Below are 27,738 nucleotides of genomic sequence, written 5' to 3' on the forward strand. Positions count from 1 at the left end.
AGAAGTTAAGGCGAGGTTTGAAGAACGATGAGTATTGGTTTACTTCCATTCGCTTACAAGGAGTTGTGGCGAGGTTGGAAATACCATGAGGATTGGTTTACTTCCCTTTCCTTACAAGAAGTTGTGGCTATGTTGGAAATACCATGAGGATTGGTTTACTTCCCTTTCCTTACAAGAAGTTAAGGCGAAGTTGGAAATACATGTACCATGAGGATTGGTTTACTTCCCTTTCCTTACAAGAAGTTGAGGCGAGGTTTGAAGAACGATGAGTATTGGTTTACTTCCCTTTCCTTACAAGAAGTTGAGGCGAGGTTTGAAGAACGATGAGTATTGGTTTACTTCCCTTCCCTTACAAGAAGTTGAGGCGAGGTTTGAAGAACGATGAGTATTGGTTTACTTCCATTCGCTTACAAGAAGTTGTGGCGAGGTTGGAAATACCATGAGGATTGGTTTACTTCCATTCGCTTACAAGAAGTTGTGGCGAGGTTGGAAATACCATGAGGATTGGTTTACTTCCATTTCCTTACAAGAAGTTAAGGCGAAGTTGGAAATACATGTACCATGAGGATTGGTTTACTTCCTTTTCCTTACAAGAAGTTGAGGCGAGGTTTGAAATACCATGAGTATTGGTTTACTTCCATTCGCTTACAAGAAGTTGTGGCGAGGTTGGAAATACCATGAGGATTGGTTTACTTCCCTTTCCTTACAAGAAGTTAAGGCGAAGTTGTAAATACATGTACCATGAGGATTGGTTTACTTCCTTTTCCTTACAAGAAGTTGAGGCGAGGTTTGAAATACCATGAGTATTGGTTTACTTCCATTCGCTTACAAGAAGTTGTGGCGAGGTTGGAAATACCATGAGGATTGGTTTACTTCCCTTTCCTTACAAGAAGTTAAGGCGAAGTTGGAAATACATGTACCATGAGGATTGGTTTACTTCCCTTTCCTTACAAGAAGTTGAGGCGAGGTTTGAAGAACGATGAGTATTGGTTTACTTCCCTTCCCTTACAAGAAGTTGAGGCGAGGTTTGAAGAACGATGAGTATTGGTTTACTTCCATTCGCTTACAAGAAGTTGTGGCGAGGTTGGAAATACCATGAGGATTGGTTTACTTCCCTTTCCTTACAAGAAGTTAAGGCGAAGTTGGAAATACATGTACCATGAGGATTGGTTTACTTCCCTTTCCTTACAAGAAGTTGAGGCGAGGTTTGAAGAACGATGAGTATTGGTTTACTTCCCTTCCCTTACAAGAAGTTGTGGCGAGGTTGGAAATACCATGAGGATTGGTTTACTTCCTTTTCCTTTCAAGAAGTTAAGGCGAAGTTGGAAATACATGTACCATGAGGATTGGTTTACTTCCCTTTCCTTTCAAGAAGTGGTGGCTAGGTTGGAATAATGTATATTATACAGTACAAAGTGCATATTTTAAAAAAATATATTTTTCAATATTTTTTCACATATTCTGTTTTATAATTTTTAGTAAGGAATTATAAGATTTGTTTTGATTTTTTAAAAAAATGATTAAGTTTGAAAATCCGGTGCCAGTGAACACAACCTTGGATGTATGTGAACAGTTTATAATATAACGTGCGAGCCAATGAAACACCAACAGATCCCATTAGGGAAAAGCATGCACGACCTTGAAGGGTCCACTCGTCTTTATATACAAATTCTCTATTCACACAATGCCCGGGCTTTTCTAATTTGTATATTACCAAACAAGTTAACATCCGTTTTGTACGTACTTCCGTTTATAACGCACATCCGCCGCCTACAAGCAGACCGTTACATTCCCTTCCCCTCCGAGAAGACTTGGGACCGAGAAGACTCGTCTTGGACTCTTTAGGGTAAGGAAACTCCGTTCTGGCAGTTGTCATTATCCCACCGCTGCCACCATTTGTAGCGTGCGAGACCATCAAACAAACAAACTCCAGATAGCCGAGCTTTCTGGCGTAAGGCCAAGCAAAAATACCTGTGTTTCCGGTAACATGGCGAAAAAAAAAATAGGGTCGGTAGGTCGGGATTTTTTAAAAAAAATTACATTTTTTACACTTTCCATATCATGCAATTTTCTGTTCCATCAGATCAATTATGGTATATCTACGCGTTTCCTAATTTACAAAAAGTCGGATAAAACAGCATTGTTAATCATTTCCTTACCTTCGACTACCGTATTTTCCCGCCAATTTTTCCCATGAAATCTGGTGTGTTTTTTGTATACAATACTCGTTTATAAGTCGTGATCGTTTTTTAGGAAAAATCCAGCACTTCAATTTCAACAAATCTGTGATAATGTTCTAGCCAAACAGTCAATTATCAACTAAATTTTTAATTTGCTTGAGGAAAATCGTCGATTTTCTTATCAACTGTGAGCTCCTTAAACTAGGCCTTCAAGTGGAGGTGGGTTAATAAAAGAACAAGTAAACGCGGATATGGATTTATTTTATGTATCTTATTTTCGTACATTACTACAATCAAAGTTTCATTCATATTTAAAACGAATTCAAACATTTCGGTCATTGTTTTAAGATTCCCAGACGACGATTATTGATTATTATTTTTTCGATCGTATGGTATTTTCGTACCAGCCTAGGCGAAATCCTGGCAATCAAATGGGATCGTACAGTATCCGACTGACCGAATTAGATACAAACCGAAGCCACGTGTCTTTGATCTTATCACCGCTCGTGTTCTGACGTCACAAATTGTACCGTTTCTTCTGCAGCCGACACATTCCAATAAATGTGTTGTAAACTTTCGCAGGTTTTTGTTTGGATTTTAGTTGATGGGACTTAAATTAGGTGAAATAGATAACTATTGATAATTGCGGAAACAATTAATGAAATGTATATTGGAACCTGGCAGTTAGCCTGCACGAATTCGCAAAGCCTAATCGTAAGAAGTCTGCATGATATACGCAAAGCCTAATCGTAAAAAATTAAGTTTTATTTTGGACGTGTATATGGATAAATAACACCGCGAACTATAATTTAAAATATTTTCATTAAAAAGACAGCAAAATATGTCTCCGGTGATCAACCACGTGTTTGGACCGTAAACATGCGTTTGCCAGTATTAAGATATCGGACAGGGTTCGCCGCCCTCCGCCATTTTGTTTTCCCGTCTCGGTAATACATAATCAGGAATGAAAGTATATTCTCCGGGGACATTGAAAGACAAACAACGAAAATAATAACGATATATTTAAAGAAATATATTTTTTTACGATAGAATTTAAAAAAAATTTTTTTTTACTTTTATGTCTAAAAAAAGATTAGGGTCGGCGAGGAAAAAATAGGGTCGGTCGGGTTACCGTAGACACAGGTATTTTTTTGCCTAATGAAACAAACACCAACAGATCCCTTCAGTGAAAAGCATGCTCAGCCCTGAAGGGTTCCACTCGTCTTTATATACACTAAATTCTCTTTTCACACAGAGCCCGGGCTTTGCTATTTTGCATATTACCAACCAAGTTAACATCCGTTTTGAACGTACTTCCGTTTATAACGCACATCCGCCGCCTACAAGCGGAAAGCGCACCGTTACAATATAAGAAACCTTTAGTTTTAACATGTATATCGCGTATTAACTTCATTATTTAAAGATAGTTAAAGACTAAGAACTTTACTCTTAAATCTTAATGTTTTATGCAATAAAACGCTTCACTGGGAATCAATTTGAACTTCGTAATAAAGATTACGCGTTTAGACACTTCAATTAATAATAATAATAATAATAATAATAATAATAATAATAATAATAATAATAATAGCATTATTATTAATTTTACGTACAACTTTAACTAATGTACCAGTATAGACACCCGAGTTTCGTCGAATGGCGCTGTTGTCCGCGTTGTTCCGATTTATATTACGGTAATTATAACGAAGAACGATGTAAAGGTTTTGTGGGGAAACTCTAAGAGTGTTGGATAGCATCCATTCCCTTACTAAAAGTGAACGAAGTCGGAGCGAGTTTCCAAGTGTTGGATAGCTTCCCTTCCCTTACTAAAGGTAAACGAAGTTGGAGCGAATCTCCAAGTGTTGGATAGCTTCCCTTCCCTTACTAAAGGTAAACGAAGTTGGAGCGAATCTCCAAGTGTTGGATAGCTTCTCTTTCTACGATATGTTAATGCGATTTGGGGTGAGTTGAGGAAACTACAAGTGTTTGATAACCTCCCTTCCCATACGAAATTAGACATTTATTGTAATAAAATAAAATGCGGAATAGAACATAATAAGTGTTGGATTGCTTCCCCTTCCTTACGAAATGTTAAAACGACCGGTCAACGTTTAGACATTTAATGTCATAAACTGCACAGTATTCACAAAAGAACAGTATTAAAGCATGATAAATTCATTTACAAAATATGGCAATGTAGAGGATATAGTATACAGTTTACAAATAATTTAGCATAGAAACTTGTAAATGACTAGAATTGTACTCAAAATGAAGATAAAATGCACTTTATGTGTTTTAGAGGGACACGTAGCTCTTTTAACAGGGAATACTAAAGGAATAATAAGATAAATGTAAGCTATTAGTAGTATAAATTCAACGTATTTCACAATCTTCACAATTTTTCATTAATCCGAAAATTTGATTACTTGATGTGTGATATATCCTGATTCTCAGTCTCGTTTTCTGTATTTCTCGTTAAAGTTACTCGAAGTGGTCCAAATTATATTTTGTCCATAAAGAAGGCAGCAATTCTAAAGTTTTCCAATACATTTAGTTCAGTAAATAAGCAGTCAGTCGTTATTGATTTTAAACTCGTGAAGCGGTACATATAAACAGTGGCTGGCCCTTTCGCAACTTTATGTAGACCACTTAAACACTTAAGATTGTAAGAATGTACTTACACAAAATAAATGGTTATGCGAATCATACTTACCCATGTACTTTTATTAGTACATACAAACAAGCTTTAACCACAACTTAAATTTTAAATTATAATTCAAAAGGAATCCGAATAAAATTGTACTGTTACCAATATACCTTGATCTTAATCTTTGGTCTTAAAGATGCACTCTTACTCCCAAATAAGATTTACCTAGTTAAATTTGAAATAAATGAGCATAAAACACGATATTTCAACCTTACGAGAATATAGTAGACCACAGTAAATCTTTAAGCATTCACCAATCATTTAATATTTTTGGCGCTATCTGCTATTAAATACACTGTTACAATGTTGTTATCAGTAATTAATATTTTCCATAAATGTATTAATTAGTAAGTAGTTAAAGGTTTGTCAGTCAAAACTGATATTTGTTATACATGTTTTTATGCATTGATTTTGAATAAGAGTGTCACTTTAAATTGAAAGAAAGGCGAAGAAAACACGGTGTTTCTACCTAATGGGACGATGGTAGATCACAGTAAATCTTTTAGCCCTCACCAATTATTTAATATTTTTTGCTTTTAAATACACGGTTTTAATCTTGTTATCAGTTATTAATATTTTCCATAAATGCATTATTATCAAATATGTAGCTAAGGGTTATCACTCAAAACTTATGCTTTTAAATAAGAGTGTCACTTTACGTATTAATATAAAATGATACATTTTAAGAGGTGATCTATTCACAATACAATGGTCCAAGATTCTTGATTGAATGATGTTGCTATGATGTAATAACAGTTTGTGCATGGAAATGAAAATGAAAAATATATAACTTAAAAACATACATTATGCATATACAATTAATATAAAGAAAAGTATTGTATTACAATTAATACACATAATATATGAGCACCAAATTGAGTATTTACATTATTTTATAAAAATGTTTAAGCCCTAAATATTTTACATACATATGTCAAATGAATTCTTTGCAAAAAATGTCACTTAAAACTTTAAACGCTCTGGCTGGCGGAAGTGTTTGGAATATCCGGTAGGGCAGCAGTTGGAGCCTCCGGTCGCGATTCTGAACGCCCTAAAGTGGAACGGGTAAGTGTTTGTACGTTCTGTTTTAAATCTGCCTCGTTCCACGGAATGGCGTACTTTACTGACGTCATATCCGTCGGCGGATCAGGGATCTCCTCGTAGATACCACTGTATTCGGAACCACCATATCCGTATCCGCTCATGGACGGCATATTGTATTCGGTGCCGCCTTGAGGCTCCCGCGCCATCCGCCTTCCCGGTGAAAGCGGTTCCTCGTAGGCACGATTATCCATCATGGCAGAATTGTGGCCCGGAGCGTCCGCGGTGGCGTAGGGATGCGCCCCCGCTCTAGCATCACGGTCCGTGACACCCGGCACCGGAAGACAATATATCAACTTATCCCAGAACCAAGTCTCTCCAAAGAGCATATGCTTACCGCGCCGGAAGTGCGCCTGCAAAACCGGGTCAAGATTTGCTGGGTCTATCTTGCCAAGATTTATTGTTATAAGTCTGTTTAGTGAGTCCTGTCTCACGCAATGTGTTACACACTTAAGTAAGGAATTATCTACAATAAATTCACCGGAAAGTACAATGATTGTCCTACAACTTGCCTTAACGCTGTTTTCTATGTACGTAAGATCTGACATTTCCGGTGGCCGGTCGCGGTGCTGCAGCTGCAAGCGGTAACGCGGCCGTCCGTGTTCTAAGCGGATCGCCAACTCTCTTTGAACAGTTACTTCGTCCATCGGATGGTACACAACAAACGCGTCGTAGGGGCGCGCCTTATCGTAAACCATTTCAAAGTCATCATTATTACACCGGAACTTCGTATATAACCAACAATTTATCAGTTCATGTCTACACGCTAAAAGAATTATAACAATAAACACCACTGTTCCCGCAACAATTGCTGGTAGGAATAATTTTAATCTGTCGTCATCACTGTCTGACGTCATTTCTTGACGAATTATGTCGTTATTCCGCGAAGGGGGTATTTTGTCTCCAGAACTATTTTCTATGCGGATGCTTTCGTTCCGTGGTGCGTCTGAAACCGGTTCATCGGATGCTTTAAATGAGTAAGGATTAAAGTTTTGACTACATTTAGGGGAATGATCTCGAAGCATAATTTCTTTATTAAGCCCATTTTCTTCATTTAATTCAGCACACGTGATGCCAGGAACCACATTCCGTTTAAGCCGTATTCCTGCGACAAAAGTTGCCGGTTTTTCACGCGCTGTGAAATAGAGGATACAGTTGCAAACCCAACGCACGTTTTCCAGCGATACATCCATTTGAAAAACGAGCTTTGAAAGATAGTCCGTCATAAACTGAAAATAGTTATGACCTAACGTCAATTTTCGAAGCGACGTCAAACCGTCTAATAATCCGTCTGTAACTGACGTCAACTCATTGTTATCTAAATACAGTTCTTGCAATGACGTCAGGCCGTCAAATACACCGCTACTTATGAACTTGAGTTTATTGTTATTCAGGAACATCTTTTTCAAGTGTGTTAGTCCATTAAATGAACCGGCTTGTAAGTATGAAAGTTTTGTATGGTTTAACATGAGAACTTGTAGTCTGTCCATGAGCATAAAAACGTCAAGTGGCACGTGATCAATGTCACTTCCGCTGTAGTCGAGCAACGTTGTAACTCTCGGAATGAATCGCGCGATTGACGTCACGTTTTTCGTATTGCATCGAATTATGTGTGATGACGTGTAATCCGAACTATGGAAACATTCGCATCCCTCAGGACACGTGTACTTGCAGTCACAGGCCTCAAACGCACAGCACGTGCATGAGGGTTTGCAGATGCTCGTGTATTTGCACAGGAACTCGTCTGGAGGAACATAAGTAAGTCGGCGACCGGAGACGTTTGGCGGGGCGACGCAGCGAGTCGTGTTAAGGCCCACAATAAGCGGACCCTCCGTGGACTGGTCCCACTTCCGTAACCATAGCAACGTGCAGTCGCACACAAAGGGGTTGTCGCTCAAGAGGAACCCTGTCTGAGAAAATCTGCTTGTTGAGATGCGAAGCGCTTCCGGTTGAAGTGTGGTTATTTGATTAAAACGGAGGTCTACGACTCTTATATTGTCAAGGTTATCAAAGGCGTGCGGGCGTATGACCTCCAGTCGGTTATCAGAAAGGTCAAGCATTTCGATGCGTCCCGGAAACGTCCGTCGCTGGAGGGTGTCGCTGATTTGATTGCTGCTTAAGTTAAGTTCGTGGAGCTTTTCCATGTAAGAAAACGTCTTTCCAATCGATTCAATTTTGTTCCCTTGCAGAAATAACGTTTTGATGCCAAGATTCATAAAAATTGACGGGTGTAGAAAATGTATCAAATTATTCGATAGGTCTAGGTTTTCCAGTGAATTACATGACAAGAAAATGGAGTCCGACAGCCGAGAAAGACGGTTGTTTGATAGATTTATATCTCTTGTATTGACTTGTGCGATGAATGTTTCCTCTGATAGTTGTTCGATATTATTTCTACTGGCGTCGAGATTTTCCAAGAAACCCAGCAGTTTAAGCGATGGTAAATCCGAAAAATAATTGTGAGAAATGTTCAAACGTTTTAAGTTATTCATATGGGATAGAAAATCAGGGTTTGCACTGTAAATATGATTTTCTTGAAGGTAAAGACGATTCAAGGACAAAAGTCCAGCAAACGCATCCTTGTCGATCGTCATTATACTATTCCGTGCAAGGTCAAGCGCCTGGAGACGCTGATTGTTTTGAAACACGTGTTCGGGGATGGTTTCTATCGAGTTCCCGCCTAGCAACAGGTGTATCACTTCCGGTAAATTTCTAAGTGTCGTCTGGTTTATTGCTGTCAGATGATTGTTGGTAAGGTCTAAATGCAGGAGTCCATTCTGGTGAGTTAGACTTTTCCAAATACCGTCCGACAGTTCGTTGTCGCGCAATGTTAGCATCAATAATTTCTGGGAGTTTATAAACAAGTCTGTTGGAATTTGAGAAATGTTGTTACTAGACATGTCAACTTCTTGTATTTCCTTACAACTATGTAGAAACGAATCGGGTACCTCGGTAATGTTGTTATTTGATAAACTCAGGACTCGAAGCTTACGAAAGTTTGTCATAACGTTGAAATTTGGCTCCAATTTGATACTATTATCTTTGGCTTGAAATATTTCAACTGAGCTAAAGGCTTTTCCGTGTATTATGAATTCATTCAGGTTCAGGAAATAATTGTTCGATATATCGAGAGTTTTGAGATTCATAAGATCTCCTTCCGTGCAGTTTAGGCCCGCCATTGTAAGAGAAATTAGCGAATTTCCGGAAATATTCAGGGACTCCAAATTTCGTAGGGCACAAAGTGTCGGCACCTTCAGAATTCCACTTCCGGTTAATTCCAGATGTGTTAGTTTATCCACATAGTCAAGGGATTCCGGATGTAGCTGCAAGTGGTGATTTGATGCGTCGTGGACGGCGAGGAGCTCCAAGCGTTTCAGGCCATAAAACGCCTGTTTGAAGATAAACGACAATTTACAATTCTGTAAGGTCAGTGAACAGATGTTGGAGTTAAACCCTAGAGCGTGGTTATTAAGGTCCGTTGGCAGCGCGGAATCACAGGATACTTTCAGTGCGTAGTCCTCCTTCATTTCCGCCAGCGCGTGGGTATCTAAGTCCGCCATGTCCCAGACAAAGCATCGGATCTCCAGCATACTTCCGCCGGCACTGGGAGCGGTCACGTGACCGCAGTCGCACGAGCGCGGGCATGATACGGCGGCGACGGACACCGGAAGTAGTAGGGTTACTAGAAGCGTCAGCATCTCCATCGTTCGTCTACGAAATAGAAAAAGAAGATAACATTTATTACACCCTTAACTGTAAATAAATATTGTTTGGTCAAAATACAAACACCCTTTTAAGTTTTAACCATTTTAACCAAGGATTCTCCATTTTGTCGTTCTTCATGGAATAAGAAATATTATGATCGCAAAATATCTAATTATCATACAGGTCATATAGGTCATATACGAAAGAAAACAAATCAAAACAATATTTTTTTTTGTAGCCTACAACATTTAACTCTCAATAACATACGCTTTTCAACACTTCAAAATGATTGTATACCACCATATATAAATTTCCATAATTTTATATTCACATATTTGCTATCGTCATCGTCTTTTTCTCTCATAATCTTATGATATTCTTGCCAAATAACTTATGTACATGTTTATTAAACTCATATGTTTTTATTACATACTGCGTGGGTGTTGGAAGATGCGAGGTTATTTCCGGAGACCGTGGCCAACTGAAACAATGTGGCCATTATTTGTGTAATTAAGGGTCTTCACATTTTCACATGGTCTATCGAAATACCTATGGGGGTGTCACCGAAATGTGCTTCGTCACGAAATAACAAATAGTTTCACATTATTATAATCTCATTCATATTGCTGATAACATTTAAGACGAGAATGCTCTTTAGTGAACACGTCTAGCTGCTGGTTCTCGAGGTTGGGGCGCAGGCCCCCGTCCACTCCTCATCCAACTTGAACTTGTCCAACCTTTAGTGAACAACAGTCTACATGGCTAGCTGCTGATTCTCGAGGTAAGGGTGCAGGCCCTCGCACCTCCCCCCGCCCCCTGCCACCAACTTGTCTAACTTATAGTGAACAACAGTCTACATCGCTAGCTGCTGATTCTCGAGGTTAGGGCGCAGGCCCTCACCCCCTCCCCCGCCCCCTGCCACCATCTTGTCTAACTTATGGTGAAAAACAGTCTACATGGCTAGCTGCTGATTCTCGTGGTTATGGCGCAGGCCCTCGCCCCCTCCCCGCCCCCTGCTACCAACTTGTCTAACTTATAGTGAACAACAGTCTACATCGCTAGCTGTTGATTCTCGGGGTTGGGGCGCAGGCCACCGCCCCCTCCCCAACTTGTTCAATGGAACTGTTTATGTCAAACGATTTGGAACAAATATGCAGAAACACCAAAATGCTCTATATGCGACTAAATCTTTTCCATGAGGGGGTCCCTGAAATCCCTACATGACTGTTGTTTTTGTCTACTCCTATTGTTCCGTCACCTGGAGATTGGAGCGCAAAGACCCCCCCCCCCCCCCCTCCGCCTCGCCGCTCTTTAGACAACGCCCGCTCTTAAGTTAACGCTCTTAGGCTTAGGTCAAATCCTCGATCATTTCATCTACTTATACACGATTGTTCCGTCCGATAGCCTACCACCCATAGTTTCCGTCCGCCTAGTAGTTTTTTTTTCTGCATTTTACATATATACACCTCAAATAAACTGTTACTTTGGTGTTACCAGGATGCTACTCTCTTAAAGTTGCACTCTCACAAATTGATCGTTTTGACAGAAGAAATATTTTGTGACTTTGAATGAGCCAATTTTTACGTAAATGTCTTAAAACAAGTGATATAAGACTGCTGACAAAATATTAGATAGCAGTTTATCATATTTATGTTCGAAAATTGATGTTTTATGGTTTAAAGCGTTACTAACGATATAAGAAAAATGAAACTTTCGGCAGTTCACCAAACATTTGAGATCTGTTACTGAATTGAAAATATTTGTACCAAAAATCAGCGGATTCTAAGACGAATTTTAGTGTCAAAACTGACCATCTGTGAGAGTGCAGCTTTAAAGCAGGAAATATCAAATGTCATTGAAATACTTAGTCAAGCCATCATCAAGTTGTTAAGCGCAATTCGCGACACAATAGCTCATGTTATCATATGTCAATTGGTATATTATAGACCATAAGTGTTTAGTTCCGTTTTTTCCAGTTTTAACTTGTGCATACTATCGTAGTATTATTTGAAAAGCGTGCGCTGTGCTCTGAGAAAATAAATATGAAACTATTCGACTTATGTGCTCTGAAATGCAGACAAATAAAATATTTTAAGTATAAACGTATGTTTGTTGTCTGAATAATGCACCAGTCAATTTTATATACACGGCCCCACAGGTTTTGAGAATAGCGGGTACTTTGACTTTCGGACTAGCCAATCCCAGGTAAAATCCCCGCTCTGCGGAGACAAACTGCTGGTAAAATGCCCGCCAAATGCCCCCGCACCCCAGGGACCCTAGCTAAGGCCCATTCTCCGCTATTTTCGGAGCGAAAACAAAACCACCGCATTTACTCGGCACTGCGGGGCCATCTGAAATTTAAAAACACGGCCCATTTCCCCTGCTATCCCCGGTATACCCGTCAATTGTAACCACGGCCCCCAGGTCCGGGGGTATACCGGGGATAGCCGGGGAAATGGGCCGTGTTTTTACCTTCCGGTTGACCCCGCAGTGCCGGGTGAATGCGGTGGTTTTGTCTTCACGCCAAATACAGCGGTAAAGTGGCCTTATCTAGGGTTCCTTGGCATTTGGCAGGGGTTTTACGCGCAGATCGTCCCCGCAGGGCGCAGATTTTGCCCGGGCTTGGCTGGACCGAAAGTCCCCGCTTTTCTCCGGACCTGGAGTGGCCGTGGTTACAAATGACTGGTGCATTAAATGTGTTACTAATCTACGCTCTCGCAGGTGGTCGTTAACTCCAGGCTTCGGGAAAATGACATATTTATATCATTCAATTAACAATCTTACATTTACACATTATTATTTAATAAATAACTGACAAAAATTCAAATATTTGTTTCTGGCTAACGGGGTCTACCTTCCGATAAAACTTAAAGTATTAAAAGCTCAATTGAAAATGCCCCTAAAAGCAAGTCTGTGGTGATCTGCCGCGGCTGAATCCACATGATTCTGACAAAAAAACTCAGCCAAAGTTGCAGAATGCGTAATTGACTATAAGTATCTTCCATGGCCGAGAGTGTAAGATAGGTTCATTCCAACCCGAGCGGAGGGTGTTTTGCGGAAACGAGGTTTACCGAGACCCTGAGCGAGGGTCGGAATGAATCTATCTTACACGAGCGGCTATGGTAGATGCTTTTTCTCCCACCTCAGTTAAACAAAATTGAGTAAAGATGTATTTTTTTGCTGGAACTCTGTTGTGCTTACTGAAAATAATTGCGTATGGATATGCGATAATTCGTGATTTTCATTGATATGCGTGCAGTGATTCAGATTATGTTAATAGTCTGAATCGGTTTTTAAATAGTTCTAAGAAAAGTGAAGCATTATTTCTTGAAAGGTGCGTGAAAACTGTTTTATGTAGACATTTGAAGCGAGAAATAATGAAACAGCGTTCTAAATATTGCCACAAGACAAGGTTTCCATGATGCTTCAGACGACAGGCTTCAACAAGGGATGTAATTACAACGTGGCGACCATTAAAAATGAGTTCCATACAGGCATTTTATCTTCGCCCGTGGGCAAGATAAGATTTTCTAGCATGGTTAAATTATTGGATCTACTTATCTGGGGTGGGAGAATACATAATCCTTAAACTGTCCATTTTCCAGTACTAAATAAAGCACGTCAGACCGCACAGAATGCACCAGATTGCATTAAGGGTTAGCTACGCCCCTGGTGATATCCTTACGTGAGTTAGTTACCCTGGCGCATTTTATCGGTCTCCAAAGAGTCTCACTGTGAATTAAGTATTACCAGTTATAACAATAGTTCATGTTGTTTCCTATATTGAGTGTGAATGTCTATTTGTTATTTGTCAAAGTGTATTAGTGACCACATTCTCCTTGATCTCCAATCCTCTATAATAATGCAGTAGCAAGTTTAAGTGTAATGGTGAGATTGAGTTTTATTGCCAATATCGCATAATTGTTTTAATGTAAACCACAAAATACACCATTTCATACTAAAACAGCACACATGTTCCTGAAATATGACCTGCATACCCCCTATCAACATTTAACCATGTATATTTCGGTTTTGGGGGAGAGGGTGCATGGCTCTAACGCCATATCCAGTACCCGCCCCTGAAATCAGTTTCAGGAACTGCATGTGGCTATATTATTTTGATATTCCTGCATTATAAGCTTTTGTTCGTAGGCTGTTTTTGCCCTTTTGCCAACGAATTGAAGATCTTGATCACTTTAATACTTATTATATCAAGAAGAAGGCTTTTTTAATGGATGTATGCACCGACACACCAAACAGGCTTAGGGGAAATATTATGAGCCAGTTATTATTTCAGTAAGTATACCTAACTATAATAACTTTGGTAAACTACCTGAATGCCTTATACTGATAGTAGAATTCAAGCGCCCGATGCTGATTACTATGGAAGTGGTGGTGGTGATGATGGTGTGTACGACGAAAACGACGACGACGACGACGATGATGATGATGATGATGATGATGGTGGTGGTGGTGGTGGTGGTGGTGATGGAGGTGATGGTGGTGGTGGTGATGGTGTATACGACGAAAACGACGACGACGACGACGATGATGATGATGATGATGATAATGGTGGTGGTGGTGGTGGTGGTGGTGATGGTGTAAAGGACGACGACGACGGTGATGATGATGAAGATGATGATAATGCATCAATCATCATCATCATCATCATCGTCATCAACATCATCATAGTCGTCGTCGTGGTTATGACACTGTCGAACAAACTACCAAAATACATTTTTCTCCATGTATATTCAATGGATTTTGGCCCGTTAATAACCAAAACTCGTCGCTGAACTAAATTCTCAGTTCTCATGATGATCGCAAATGCCCGTATCCCTAGACGACCTGACCTCAAGCCGCTGAGGTCACTCTAGGGGTTATTTAGGGCCATCCACCGACCACTGATTAACTTGTAATTGGGAGTTTTGTCACGATTCCAATGATTGCAGTCGTGTGACCACTTTGTCTGCGAAATAACAATGTCTAGCTCGTGAATTGTTCATTTATTTCAGTAAATGTCAGTCTATTCATTTGGCATTATTTGGATTTTTTACATTCACGTCATGGCGTGGAATAAATATGGCCTAATATGTTTTTCGTGTACAAACGGCTTATCATAAAAAGTAATTCTGTACGAGTTCAAAGATACATGTACATGACAATTATTAGTTTCTTTGATTGAATTACATACTAAACGAAGCCGAAAAAATATTTAGTTTTTAAATGGGTAAAAATTAAAATGCACATGTTTTCTTAAGAGTAAATGATTCACTTTTTAATAGTTAATTTACTTTCTCAGAGTGAATGACAAAGATTTGGATAATAAATATTCGATTACTGATATGTACTGAATGCTTAATTGTTTTATCCCGGAAATACGCATTTTCCGCTCCCGTCATTCTTATTCAAGTTCGATATGTGTTTACTATTAAACCCCCCAAAATGTTTGTGTTTACTCATTAACTAAAACATATGTACTTACTGGTAAGACAAAAAAAAATGTCTTTACATTAAAAAAATGTTTGTGTGTATAATGATAAGCCATAAAAAATATCAGTATTTGATAAACTATAAAAAAAAGAGTTGTGCTTACTGATAAACCACTGGCACCAGATGTTAGAATATATAGACAGTACAAGAGTGCATATTTATGAAGAAAAAAAATCAATATTTTTTTCACATTTATGGCATTGTTATTTTAAGTTTCGAATAATTATAAAAACAATGAAAACAATTTGAGTTCGAATTCGGTTCCAATGTAATAAACCAAAATATTAATCAACTGAATTTACTTGGTTAACCAAATTCATTCTTTATAATCTTTAAAATGCATGCCAAGGTTTCTTAAAATTAAGCAGCTTTGCATGAATTCAAGCAAATCAGATCTTTGAAAAAAGATAACTTCTTCGGATTAAATTTCGCTGAATCATAACTTTCAGAGAAGAATTTTTCGTTCTTTGACTGGGTAAAGCATCTTTGGGCGTTCGCCCTTTCATGGAGGAGAATTCATTGTACTTTCTACCAGACTGCAAACATTTCAAAGCACCATATTCTCAGAAAACAAGAAGGGAAAAAAATGGCAGACGTTGTGTATCACCACACAAAAGCAGGCAATTTGCCGAGGCCTGCGGTATATTCTCTATAAAATTGAACAATTTTGCATAAACTCCGGTTATTATTCTAGGAGGAAATTACGTTTCCCGGCGGGTTTCGCTTGGTCGAATTTTATGGAAAACAGATATCCATATGTGGCCATGATATTTAGATTTTTTACGAATGGTGAACGATTTTGTGATTTGTTATACTAAACGTGGCACAAACGTTCCTGGCAGACGCGAAAGACAAATGGAAATGACAAAATAATGATGGTTACACTTTCACTTAAGCCTAAAAAAATACTTCTGTCTGGGTTACCCTACCGATTTTATAGTCCGTCGGTAAAAAATAATAAATAAATAATGTGTGGTTTCAGTTTAAAAAGCTTTAAACTGAATATTAGTTTTAAGTCATTGCGGAATGATAACAATAGCTTTCTAACATAAAGCTCGATGGAAATATACACCTACCTCTTTTTGGACAAGATGTAACCCTTACCGTACATTTTTGTTTTTGTCTTAGGGGTATTTTGCCGAAACAGAAATATGAAAAGCTTTTTTAACAGAGATTTAAAGAAATATCGTTGAATACGAATCCGTACTAAAGCCTTTACCATGTTGCTGCAGTTACTACACATGGAACGCTGTTGTTAATGCCAATGGGTAATTGTTGTTGCTGTTGTTGTGTAGTGTTGGTATTAGTGCTGTGGTGTTGCTGCTACTACTTCTGCTGTTGATAAGTGATATTATGTCGCATATTGCGGTACGGACGATTTCTTTTAATCCATGATGTATGTTAAGGCCTCAGAAACATAATATCCTATTTTCCTTACAATCATGCTTACTTTTTCTCCTACTAAAGCCGGCTTCTGGTACCCATCAAACCTGCAGCTTATCAACATTTCTGGACGACTCCCGCACTTATATTTCTAACATAAAGAGTCCGCGTTTGTCGTTTTTGTTTGCTAATCAAAGGAAATACAAGTTTTATTACTTTGCAACAAGAAATTCATAGCTAGAGCCAATGGGCTACACCTGTTAGTAACAAGACAGTGATCAGGAGATGAAGCTCGTTTTATTATTTTAATACATGTTCTTTTAAACTTGACTGGCCTCCAATCAGATATGTTCGTATAATATTAACAAAAGCGATAGATATGCAAAACGCACATATGTTTTGATATATAAAGAGAGTATAGGATCCCAATCACAATAAAAAAAATGAGATCCCTCGTACGGTACAGAGAATTTTTTTGTTAAAGATTCTTTTCTTCGAAATCGAAGCGCATTTATTTTAAAGCGGCACTCTCACAGATTGACTATTTTGTTCTCAAAATCAGCTGATTTTTGTATCAATGCCTTCAATTTAGTATTAAAGATATTTTACAATAGAACAGATCTCAATTGTTTGGGAAACTGCCGAAGATTTCATTTTCCTAAAAACGTTAGTAATACTTTTAGTCATAACATATCAATGTTTCAACATTAATTTGAAAAACTACAATCTGATCTTTTGTCAGCAGTCTTATATCAAAGATTTCCAGACATTTACACCATAGTTGGTTATTCCTTGATGAAAATACAAACAGTTGTCAAAACGGGCAATCTGTGGAAATGCAGCGTTCCATGAATATGCAGCAACATAAAAAACACACACATACGGAGCACATGTTAGTAATAGGTACCAACCCCTTAAACCCCGTGTACCGTGTACCCCAAAACGATGGTTACAATCTAACAAATGTTTTTGTACCAGAAATTGGGTTCAAGATTTCAGTAATTTTCTTGGCAAATGGCGCCAGTGTGCTCAGAACAGTGGTTTCCAGGTTCTTGAAAATAATTAATATTGTTAACGGTGGTATGTTTACAGTTTACGCTTTAACATAAATACCGGTATATATGTTACCTTTACAAATATTTTGGGGGCTAAACCCGTCTTGTTTTTCTTTAATCAAGACAGCTTTTTTTCATTGAAATGAAAAATAAATAATCACAGGGGTTTAAGGCTTACATTCCCCGTTGCCATGCGTCTATATGTTGTATACATGTAGATGTGTTATAAATGTAAGATACTATGTCATTTTTATTATTTGTTCTAACTAAAAGGTTATATTTTTTCATATATAATTATACATTCATTTAGTCAACGCTTGAACCTAGGCGGACTAGAACTTGTTTTACGTCAAGGGAAGGGGACTCTACTTTTGAGCTTAACTTAGTTTGCAAGCCCACCCAATCGAAACAGAACAAATATAGGCTTTAAATTTGTTAAGGATTTTTTGTGGTTCTCCCTCAAGAAAAAAATGGCTTATATATATATATTAGCCTTACATGATGTAGTATGCTGTAGTCTATGTATACATAACTTCTTGAACAATTTAAAGCATGTGGGGGTGGGGTGGGTGGGGGAGGGGGGTTGGGGCTAGAGGGCCTGCTTACCGTCACAAAAGTTACTACAAAAACATGCATTTATCGAGTAAATATAGGTAACAATTCATATTTATCACAGAAACAATAACAATTGTGTACACTAGCGGATTTAGAGGGGGGCGCATCCGGCGCGCGCCCCCTCTAAAATCGTCAAAGTTTACTTTTTATGTCAATTTAGGAGATAAAAATAATAAAATACGCCCATAATGCATCATTTCCAACTACAAATTGTTAATTTTTCTTGATTGCTTAACCCCCAATCCATATGCAAACAGTTTATGCCATACACTTTCGGTTCAGAGGGAGGGGTGCATGTCAAAAGGTTGCGCCCCTAAGCTACGCCCCCTCTAACGTTGATTCCTGGATCCGCCCCTGGTGTATGTAACAAATTATACTATGTATATTTTGATGTTAGACTGCAGATGATAATAATAAGCCTAATTACCTTATAATGCACCATCGGCGTCAGTACATGGCTTACCGCCAAGTTATTCCAAATAATTGAACGAGGACGGAACTTTTGTACGATTTTTATATGGCAAATATTTCATGTTTAGGGATTAGAGGAATCCCGATTTTGACGTCTAGACTAACCGTCAAGCATAGCTCTGACAATTTCTAGTTGCATATTTCTAGTACAAATTACTTATTATGTCGACCACAGACATACTTATTATTAAATATTGAATTATGTTATTCAGAAACAATCGATGGTAAACAACAAACAAATAAATTACCTGCAAATCTTTTTCTCACAACATCTCAAAGGCCTGTAGATTCATTGTAAGTTGTGTGTAACCAAGGTAACAATTCCTGCAAAAATCACCATCAACAAAATGCACAAAGTTTCATACTGCTTGTTTTCATTTTTGTCAAAAAGTACACAAATATTAGTCCATTTTTCTTAAGGAGTTCCTATCTACAAAACTTCAAAAACACATTAGGACTTCACGTTACGAATGTCACTTGAACTATGATCGGCTAAGCCAAGAGGTTTCACCCAGCCGTCGCAGCTAAAGTCGATGTTCACCGAAGTATCACCATAGCGTGCGCGCATGGTGACTCAATTTCACAGGAGTCACTCTTTTCACTGAGCTTTCTGGGGTTTTTTGTTCAATACTCAACTGTTATTGCGGTAAATCCTCATCTGGAAACCAATACACCATTTATTGTTACAGCAATAATTGATATTAACTATTTATTTGCATTTTTTTTGAAGTTATTAATGAATATTTGAAGAATTAAATTTGCTATAATGTCAGTTAACACAGCTCTTCAAAGGGTTTAAGTGACATTTTCCATCAAAATGCATTCAGTTGCAAGCCCGTGATTGAAAAATCATTGCTTCGAATATATTTTATTTCTGTTTTATTTTGTCAGATAATACATACAAGCTCTATTTGCTGCTAGTATAAAAATTAGATCCACTAGCATATAACATCATAAAACCTTTGCTTCGAATGTATTTTATTTCTGTTTTACTTTTTGTCAGATAATACAAGCTCTATTTGCTGCTAGTATAAAAATTAGATCCACTACCATATAACATCATAAAACCTTTGCTTCGAATGTATTTTATTTCTGTTCTACTTTTGTCAGATAATACAAGATCTATTAGCTGCTAGTATAAAAATTAGATCCACTACCATATAACATCATAAAACCTTTGCTTCGAATGTATTTTTTTTTTGTCAGATAATACAAGATTTATGTGCTGTTAGAATAAAATCCGGATAGACAGCAGGTTTTAATTCCAGGTCACCAGCTCTGTTATGTTTTGTTAATGATGATAGGTATGTTTGTTATCATGTCAGAAAATAGCTCTCTGAGCTGTTTCTTGATAGCATTTACCCGACTTTAAAGATTCCCTCTTACTCCCAAATAAGATTTACCACAATTAATAATATACTTTGATATTACAAAAAGATGAACAGATATAAAAAAAAATGTTCTTATGAAGGATATCGAGTTTGATTTGAAAGAAATAAGCATAATGCACAGTATTTCTACCATATGAGACTAAAGTAGACCACAGTAAATCTTTTAGCATTCACCAATCATTTAATATTTTGCGTTTTCTGCTATTAAATTCACGGTTACAATCTTATCATTAGTTGACATTTCCATAAATGCATTACTTAAGTAAGTAGTTAAAGGTTTAGCAGTCAAAATTGATGTTTGATATACATGTGTATGTATTGGTTTTGAATAAGAGTGTCACTTTAAATTAAGATTCTTGTATCTAGTTTGCAAAAACAGTAGCAGCAACATCAGAGCACATCACTAGAAAAAATCACGAGTGCCGTATACACCAGCGGAAATGTACAAATATACGACGTCCTTAAAGCTACACTCTCACAGATATGCCATTTTTACAACTTTTTTTTATTTTTTTGTCTTGGAAAGAGTAAATTTTTGCGTAAATATCTGCAAACCGTTGGAAAATCAATGTTAATAACGGTTTAAGCAAAATGGATAAAGCATCATTTTTTGAACTTAAATGTAAAAATCTGCGATCTATTATTTTCAGCAGTCTTATATAACTAGTTTCCATGGATTTTCGCAAAACTTGACTCGTTCCAAGACAAAAAATAAAAAAGTTGAAAAAACGTTCAATTTGTGAGAGTGCAGCTTTAAGAACCCTTTAAGCTGAAACTTAAATAATCGATTTTATTATGGAAGTTGTCACATGTTGTAGACAGATGCTCCTTTGTACCAGAGAGGCACCGATATGTTACTCTACTTGAAACGAATAACATATAATGAACTCATCGAATGCCTCGAAGTCATATTTAGACAAATGTCTTATAATGCACAGTCTAGTATACTGAATTACTGATCATATGGTACTTTGAAAAAAAGTCAATTGCATATGGCATCTGTTTAGATCGATTGAAACTGCTTCAACATTTACTTACTTAACATATGAAAACTACGAACTGGCTCATAAAACGTTGTCAACACGTTCTTTCTGAGAGAGTGCAGCTCTAAAGTCAGAGAGCGTATAATGTGATTTAAGTAAGTTTTGACATATCAAAAGCCATATCTCTCAAGGGATTAGTGTGATCTGGCTGTTTATCGAACTTGTCGAGATTGCCCCAAAACTTGATACCAAGTTGGGTAAAGATTGGAAATCCTCAAATGAGAGAGCGTATAATGTGACTTTGGATAAACTTGAACAATTCAAGGGCCATAACTCTAAAATAAATTGTACGATCTGGCTGTTTTATTCACGTTTGTTGAGCTAGTTTGCCCCAAAACGTCGGTACCATGTCTAATAAATACTTTGATAAGAAATGCTAAAGTTAGGCATTAAACTGTGTGAGTTTGTGAATCAAGATCGGTCCAGATACTATACCTCCAAATTGTATTCCAAGTTTGATAAAAAATTGATAAGAAATGCAAAATCAGAGACTGTACGTTAATTTATTAAATGTTTGAACAGTTTGAACACCCCGTAGCTCCTGAGTAAATTAATGTCGGCATGCTTTTGATCAAACTTGGTCGCGATAATATGCCAATTTCAGGGTACACACGTTCAAAGTGATTTGTTTAAATTTGGACTATTTAAGTGCCATTACTCTGGAAGGAATCATGAAGTTTCTTGAAGATTGTTGAGCTAGCATACCAATAAGCAATGCATCAAACTTTTGGAAATATTCGATGAGAAAGGCTTTTTAAAGCTACCGGGCGACACAAACGTATTAATTCACTTAGATAAATTTTTGACTGAAGAAACGAATATCAAATTATCATAATATACATGTGCCATGAATTTGTAATATGGTTTTACTGTTCTAATTAAAATAATATCGCCATAATGACGCACTCTAAACAAAGAGCTTTCGCCGTTCGGTGAACATTTTACATGTTTACAAGAAAACGCTCATGATGCTGTAAATTGCACAATGCGATATGCAAATCTGCAAGTTGTGTAATAGAAATGACTTCTGTTTCAATGGCTTGGAACAATGTAATTAAGGAAAATACAGAGCCGAAATTGAACTAGAAGTGCAGTTTTCGGGCGCCTGTCTGCGAGACCGCGTGAGATGTTTTCTTCCGGAACAAGCGCCTAGGGAGCTCTGGTGTCGACGTCTCAGACACCTTTCTTAGGAATATCAATAACTGCACCGTGCCTTGTTGCGACCTTCGGGAAATTCGAGTATCTTTGTTTATGAAACTTCTGGGTTTATTTATGTTAAGGGAAGAAAAATACACAATTCAGAGAAAATTTGTATGCTGCAATATGTGTGCTGTGTCAATGTCAAGCTGAGAAAGTTCTCTTTATATGAATATTTAAAATGGTAGTAGGGTGTCTTGTTCGCAATGGGGCGATCTTATCAAAAGGCGTACGACAACAAATCGTCCTAAGTCTGTGTCTCTGAGACTCAGAAAAAGCCAAATGTTATTTTTGTTGTAAAAATGCCTATAAGAGCTAAGATGGATAAGCTACGAAAAGTATGTCCTGTACAGTCAGGCACATATCATTTAACAAAATTTGTAACGGTATATATTTCAACATGTAAGAATTTTAAATCAATCACGTCATGTTTGTTGATTCACGTCATGTTTGTTGATTCACGTCATGTGTTTGTTAATTTACGTCATGTTTGTTGATTCACGTCATGTTTGTTGATTCACGTTATGTTTTAAATTGCTTCACGTTTTGTTTGTTGTTGATTCACGTTATGTTTGTTGATTCACGTCATGTTTGTTAATTCACGTTATGTTTGTTGTTGATTCACATTATGTTTGTTAATTCACGTTATGTTTGTTGATTCACGTCATGTTTGTTAATTCACGTTATGTTTGTTGATTCACGTCATGTTTGTTAATTCACGTTATGTTTGTTGTTGATTCACGTTATGTTTGTTGATTCACGTTATGTTTGTTGTTGATTCACGTTATGTTTGTTGTTGATTCACGTTATGTTTGTTGATTCACGTTATGTTTTAAATTGCTTCACGTTTTGTTTGTTGTTGATTTACGTTATGTTTGTTGATTCACGTCATGTTTGTTAATTCACGTTATGTTTGTTGTTGATTCACGTTATGTTTGTTAATTCACGTTATGTTTGTTGATTCACGTCATGTTTGTTAATTCACGTTATGTTTGTTGATTCACGTCATGTTTGTTAATTCACGTTATGTTTGTTGTTGATTCACGTTATATTTGTTGATTCACGTTATGTTTGTTGTTGATTCACGTTATGTTTGTTGTTGATTCACGTTATGTTTGTTGATTCACGTTATGTTTGTTGATTCACGCTCTGTTTGTTGAATCACTTTATGTTTGTTGATTCACGTTATGTTGTTGATTCACATTATATTTGTTGATTCACGTTATGTTTGTTGTTGATTCACGTTATGTGTGTTGATTCACGTTATGTTTGTTGTTGATTCACGTTATGTTTGTTGTTGATTCACGTTATGTTTGTTGATTTACGTTATGTTTGTTGATTCACGCTCTGTTTGTTGAATCACGTTATGTTTGTTGATTCACGTTATGTTGTTGATTCACATTATATTTGTTGATTCACGTTATGTTTGTTGTTGATTCACGTTATGTTTGTTGATTCACGTTATGTTTGTTGTTGATTCACGTTATGTTTGTTGTTGATTCACGCTCTGTTTGTTGAATCACGTTATGTTTGTTGATTCACGTTATGTTGTTGATTCACATTATGTTTGTTAATTCACGTTATGTTTGTTGTTGATTCACGTTATGTTTGTTGATTCACGTTATGTTTGTTGTTGATTCACGTTATGTTTGTTGTTGATTCACGCTCTGTTTGTTGAATCACGTTATGTTTGTTGATTCACGTTATGTTGTTGATTCACATTATGTTTGTTAATTCACGTTATGTTTGTTGTTGATTCACGTTATGTTTGTTGATTCACGTTATGTTTGTTGTTGATTCACGTTATGTTTGTTGATTCACGTTATGTTTGTTGATTCACGTTATGTTTGTTGTTGATTCACGCTCTGTTTGTTGATTCACGTTATGTTTGTTGATTCACGTTATGTTGTTGATTCACATTATATTTGTTGATTCACGTTATGTTGTTGATTCACGTTATGTTTGTTGATTCACGTTATGTTTGTTGATTCACGTTATGTTTGTTGATTATCGCTCTGTTTGTTGAATCACGTTATGTTTGTTGATTCACGTTATGTTGTTGATTCACATTATATTTGTTGATTCACGTTATGTTGTTGATTCACGTTATGTTTGTTGATTCACGTTATGTTTGTTGATTCACGTCATGTTTGTTGATTCACACTCTGTTTGTTGATTCACGTCATGTTTGTTGATTCACACTCTGTTTGTTGATTCACGTTATGTTTGTTGATTCACGTCATGTTTGTAGATTCACGTCATGTTTGTTGATTCACGTCATGTTTGTTAATTCACGTTATGTTTGTTGACTCACGTCATGTTTGTTGATTCACGTCATGTTTGTTAATTCACGTTATGTTTGTTGATTCTCGTTATGTTTCTTGTTACAATGGGCCCAATGACCTTGGAAAACAATTGAGTATTTTTATTATTGATGTCCCGTCTTACGGTAATGGCAGATACGTCTGCAATAACTGAAGTAAATTTATGACGACATGAATGTTTAATATATTTTTACATGAATGTTTAATGTCGTTGGCGGGGATGTTCGTAATTTAATTGAATAATTATATCTCCAAAAAGCGTCAATTGCGCATTAAATATTAACAAAAAAATTAAATGTGGTGCAAATTTGTTAAATTATGTGAAAACAAAGGACCAACGCGACATGAGACCGAAATCTAAAACTAGTTCCAGAACAATTTTCCAAGACCTTTTTTCGATCGATTACTATGACAAATCAGCTAACGAACTAACTATTGTGGAAAGGCTAAATGAAGTGATCAATATCTCATAATTGCACAGAAAACAACTATTTTTTTTAAAATGTCCGCCTAGCGTTAATCGCTCCTTTCCTGCTAATGGAACACTTGACCTGCTGAAAGAGGACTTTCAAGTGCCTTCTTGGTGAACTTAAGACAAATCCACATGCTTGTTTGCTTTTGTTAGATTCTTAGAAATGCATGTATTTGCATACATGAGTCAATTCTTAAGAACTCGACCTTGTAGTTTTAATTATAAATATAAATTATATAAATAAATACAAGTTGTCAAAGCGGCCAATCTGTGAGTAGCATTACATAAATGTATGTATATATAGACATTTAGATATATTTATATAAACATACATTTATTTAAAGCTACACTTTTACTGATTGACCGTTTTGACAACTTGTTTTACTTTTTTGTAAACTTGGAATGAGCCAATTTTATGTCTGGAAACCAGTGATAAATGACTGGTGACAGAAGATTAGATCGCAGGTGTTCATACTTATGTACGTATATTGATGTTTTATGGTTAAGGGCGTTACTAAAACTTAAAAACAAAGATTTTTAACAGTTTTTTTAACAATTTAGATTTGTTATAGTGTGGGTTATCTTATATGACTAAAATGAAGACGTTAATACCCAAACCAGCTTTTTCTGCGACAAAAAACAACAACAACAACAACAAAAATGTTAAAACTGTAAAGCTGTGAGAGTCAAGCTTTTTAAAAAGTATGCATGCTAAGATTAAATAACGCTAAAGGCAGTCGTGAAAATGTGACTTTTGTGTAAAATGCCTTGGGCTACATGATTGAATGGAACCGCAATTTGGAAGAAGAATGGGAGAAACTATTTTTGAAGGAGGAAGAGAGGAAGGTGTTTAAAAGAACGGAAAAAAGAAGGAAGGAAAAAGAGAAAAGGATGACGAATCGGAGAAGAGAGGAACGAAGACATTTAGTTGCAGGATGGTGTTTTAAAAAAAGGAAAGGGGGGGGGATAGAGTGTTATCGGAACGTACAAAGAGAATAAAGCGTGAGAGCAAGTAGAAGGGAAGGAGATGGATTGAAGGACGGAAGAGGGATGTATGGTGCTAAGGGAGAAATAGGTTGGAAGTATTTGAGAAAGGGAAGAAGCATGTGAGATAGGAGAATAAACTAACGACAGAGGTAATAGGTTGGGAGAATATGGAAGGAAATGTGAAAGGGGTGGAAGGATGGGAAAGTGTGTGAGAAAAATAAGAAAGGGAGTAGAAGGATGGGATAGTGTGGATGGAAATGAGAAATGGGGTAGAAGGATGGGAAAGTGTGCATGGAAATGAGAAATGGGGTAGAAGGATGGGATAGTGTGGATGGAAATGAGAAATGGGGTAGAAGGATGGGATAGTGTGGGATGAAATGAGAAAGTAGATAGAAGGATGGGATAGTGTGGAAGGAAATTAGAAAGGGGTAGAAGGATGGGATAGTGTGGAAGGAAATTAGAAATGGGGTAGAAGGATGGGACAGTGTGGATGGAAATTAGAAATGGGGTAGAAGGATGGGATAGTGTGGAAGGAAATGAGAAATGGGGTAGAAGGATGGGATAGTGTGGATGGAAATTAGAAATGGGATAGAAGGATGGGATAGTGTGGATGGAAATGAGAAATGGGGTAGAAGGATGGGATAGTGTGGGTTGAAATGAGAAATGGGGTAGAAGGATGGGATACTGTGGATGGAAATTAGAAATGGGGTAGAAGGATGGGATAGTGTGGATGGAAATTAGAAATGGGGTAGAAGGATGGGATAGTGTGTATGGAAATTAGAAATGGGGTAGAAGGATGGGATAGTGTGTATGGAAATTAGAAATGGGGTAGAAGGATGGGATTGTGTGGATGGAAATGAGAAATGGGGTAGAAGGATGGGATAGTGTGGATGGAAATTAGAAATAGGGTAGAAGGATGGGATAGTGTGGATGGAAATGAGAAATGGGGTAGAAGGATGGGATAGTGTGGATGGAAATTAGAAATGGGATAGAAGGATGGGATAGTGTGGGTTGAAATGAGAAATGGGGTAGAAGGATGGGATAGTGTGGAAGGAAATGAGAAATGGGGTAGAAGGATGGGATAGTGTGGATGGAAATTAAAAATGGGGTAGAAGGATGGGATAGTGTGGATAGAAATTAGAAATGGGGTAGAAGGATGGGATAGTGTGTATGGAAATTAGAAATGGGGTAGAAGGATGGGATAGTGTGGATGGAAATTAGAAATGGGGTAGAAGGATGGGATTGTGTGGATGGAAATTAGAAATGGGGTAGAAGGATGGGATAGTGTGGATGGAAATGAGAAATTGGATAGAAGGATGGGATAGTGTGGATGGAAATGAGAAAGGGGGTAGAAGGATGGAATAGTGTGGATGGAAATGAGAAAGGGGGTAGAAGGATGGGATAGTGTGGATGGAAATTAGAAATGGAGAAGAAGGATGGGATAGTGTGAGTGGAAATTAGAAATGGGGTAGAAGGATGGGATAATGCGGATGGAAATGAGAAATGGAGTAGAAGGATGGGATAGTGTGGAAAGAAATGAGAAATGGGGTAGAAGGATGGAATAGTGTGGGTGGAAATGAGAAAGGGGGTAGAAGGATTGGATAGTGTGAGTGG

The 27,738-nt window shown here is 37.3% G+C and overlaps 1 protein-coding gene across 6 annotated transcripts; it reads right to left on the reverse strand.

The window, feature by feature from the left end:
- Nucleotides 1-4,284: 4,284 nt before the first annotated feature.
- Nucleotides 4,285-19,302, reverse strand: LOC128238152 (toll-like receptor Tollo). Of its 6 annotated transcripts, none has more exons than XM_052953747.1 (2): nt 18,959-19,302; nt 4,285-9,699 (listed from the first exon to the last, which is right to left on the reverse strand). In XM_052953747.1, the coding sequence occupies exon 2, from the start codon at nt 9,690-9,692 to the stop codon at nt 5,859-5,861; it is 3,834 nt and encodes a 1,277-aa protein (XP_052809707.1). In that variant the 5' UTR covers nt 9,693-9,699; nt 18,959-19,302; the 3' UTR covers nt 4,285-5,858. The 6 variants fall into 6 exon arrangements, with proteins under 6 accessions (XP_052809707.1, XP_052809711.1, XP_052809708.1 ...); XM_052953751.1 differs by lacking the exon at nt 18,959-19,302 and adding an exon at nt 10,127-10,154; XM_052953748.1 differs by lacking the exon at nt 18,959-19,302 and adding an exon at nt 9,991-10,092.
- Between the last annotated feature and the right edge of the window lie 8,436 nt (nt 19,303-27,738).

The sequence above is a fragment of the Mya arenaria genome, chromosome 6 (assembly GCF_026914265.1).
Source record: "Mya arenaria isolate MELC-2E11 chromosome 6, ASM2691426v1".
Taxonomy (NCBI): Eukaryota; Metazoa; Mollusca; class Bivalvia; order Myida; family Myidae; genus Mya; species Mya arenaria.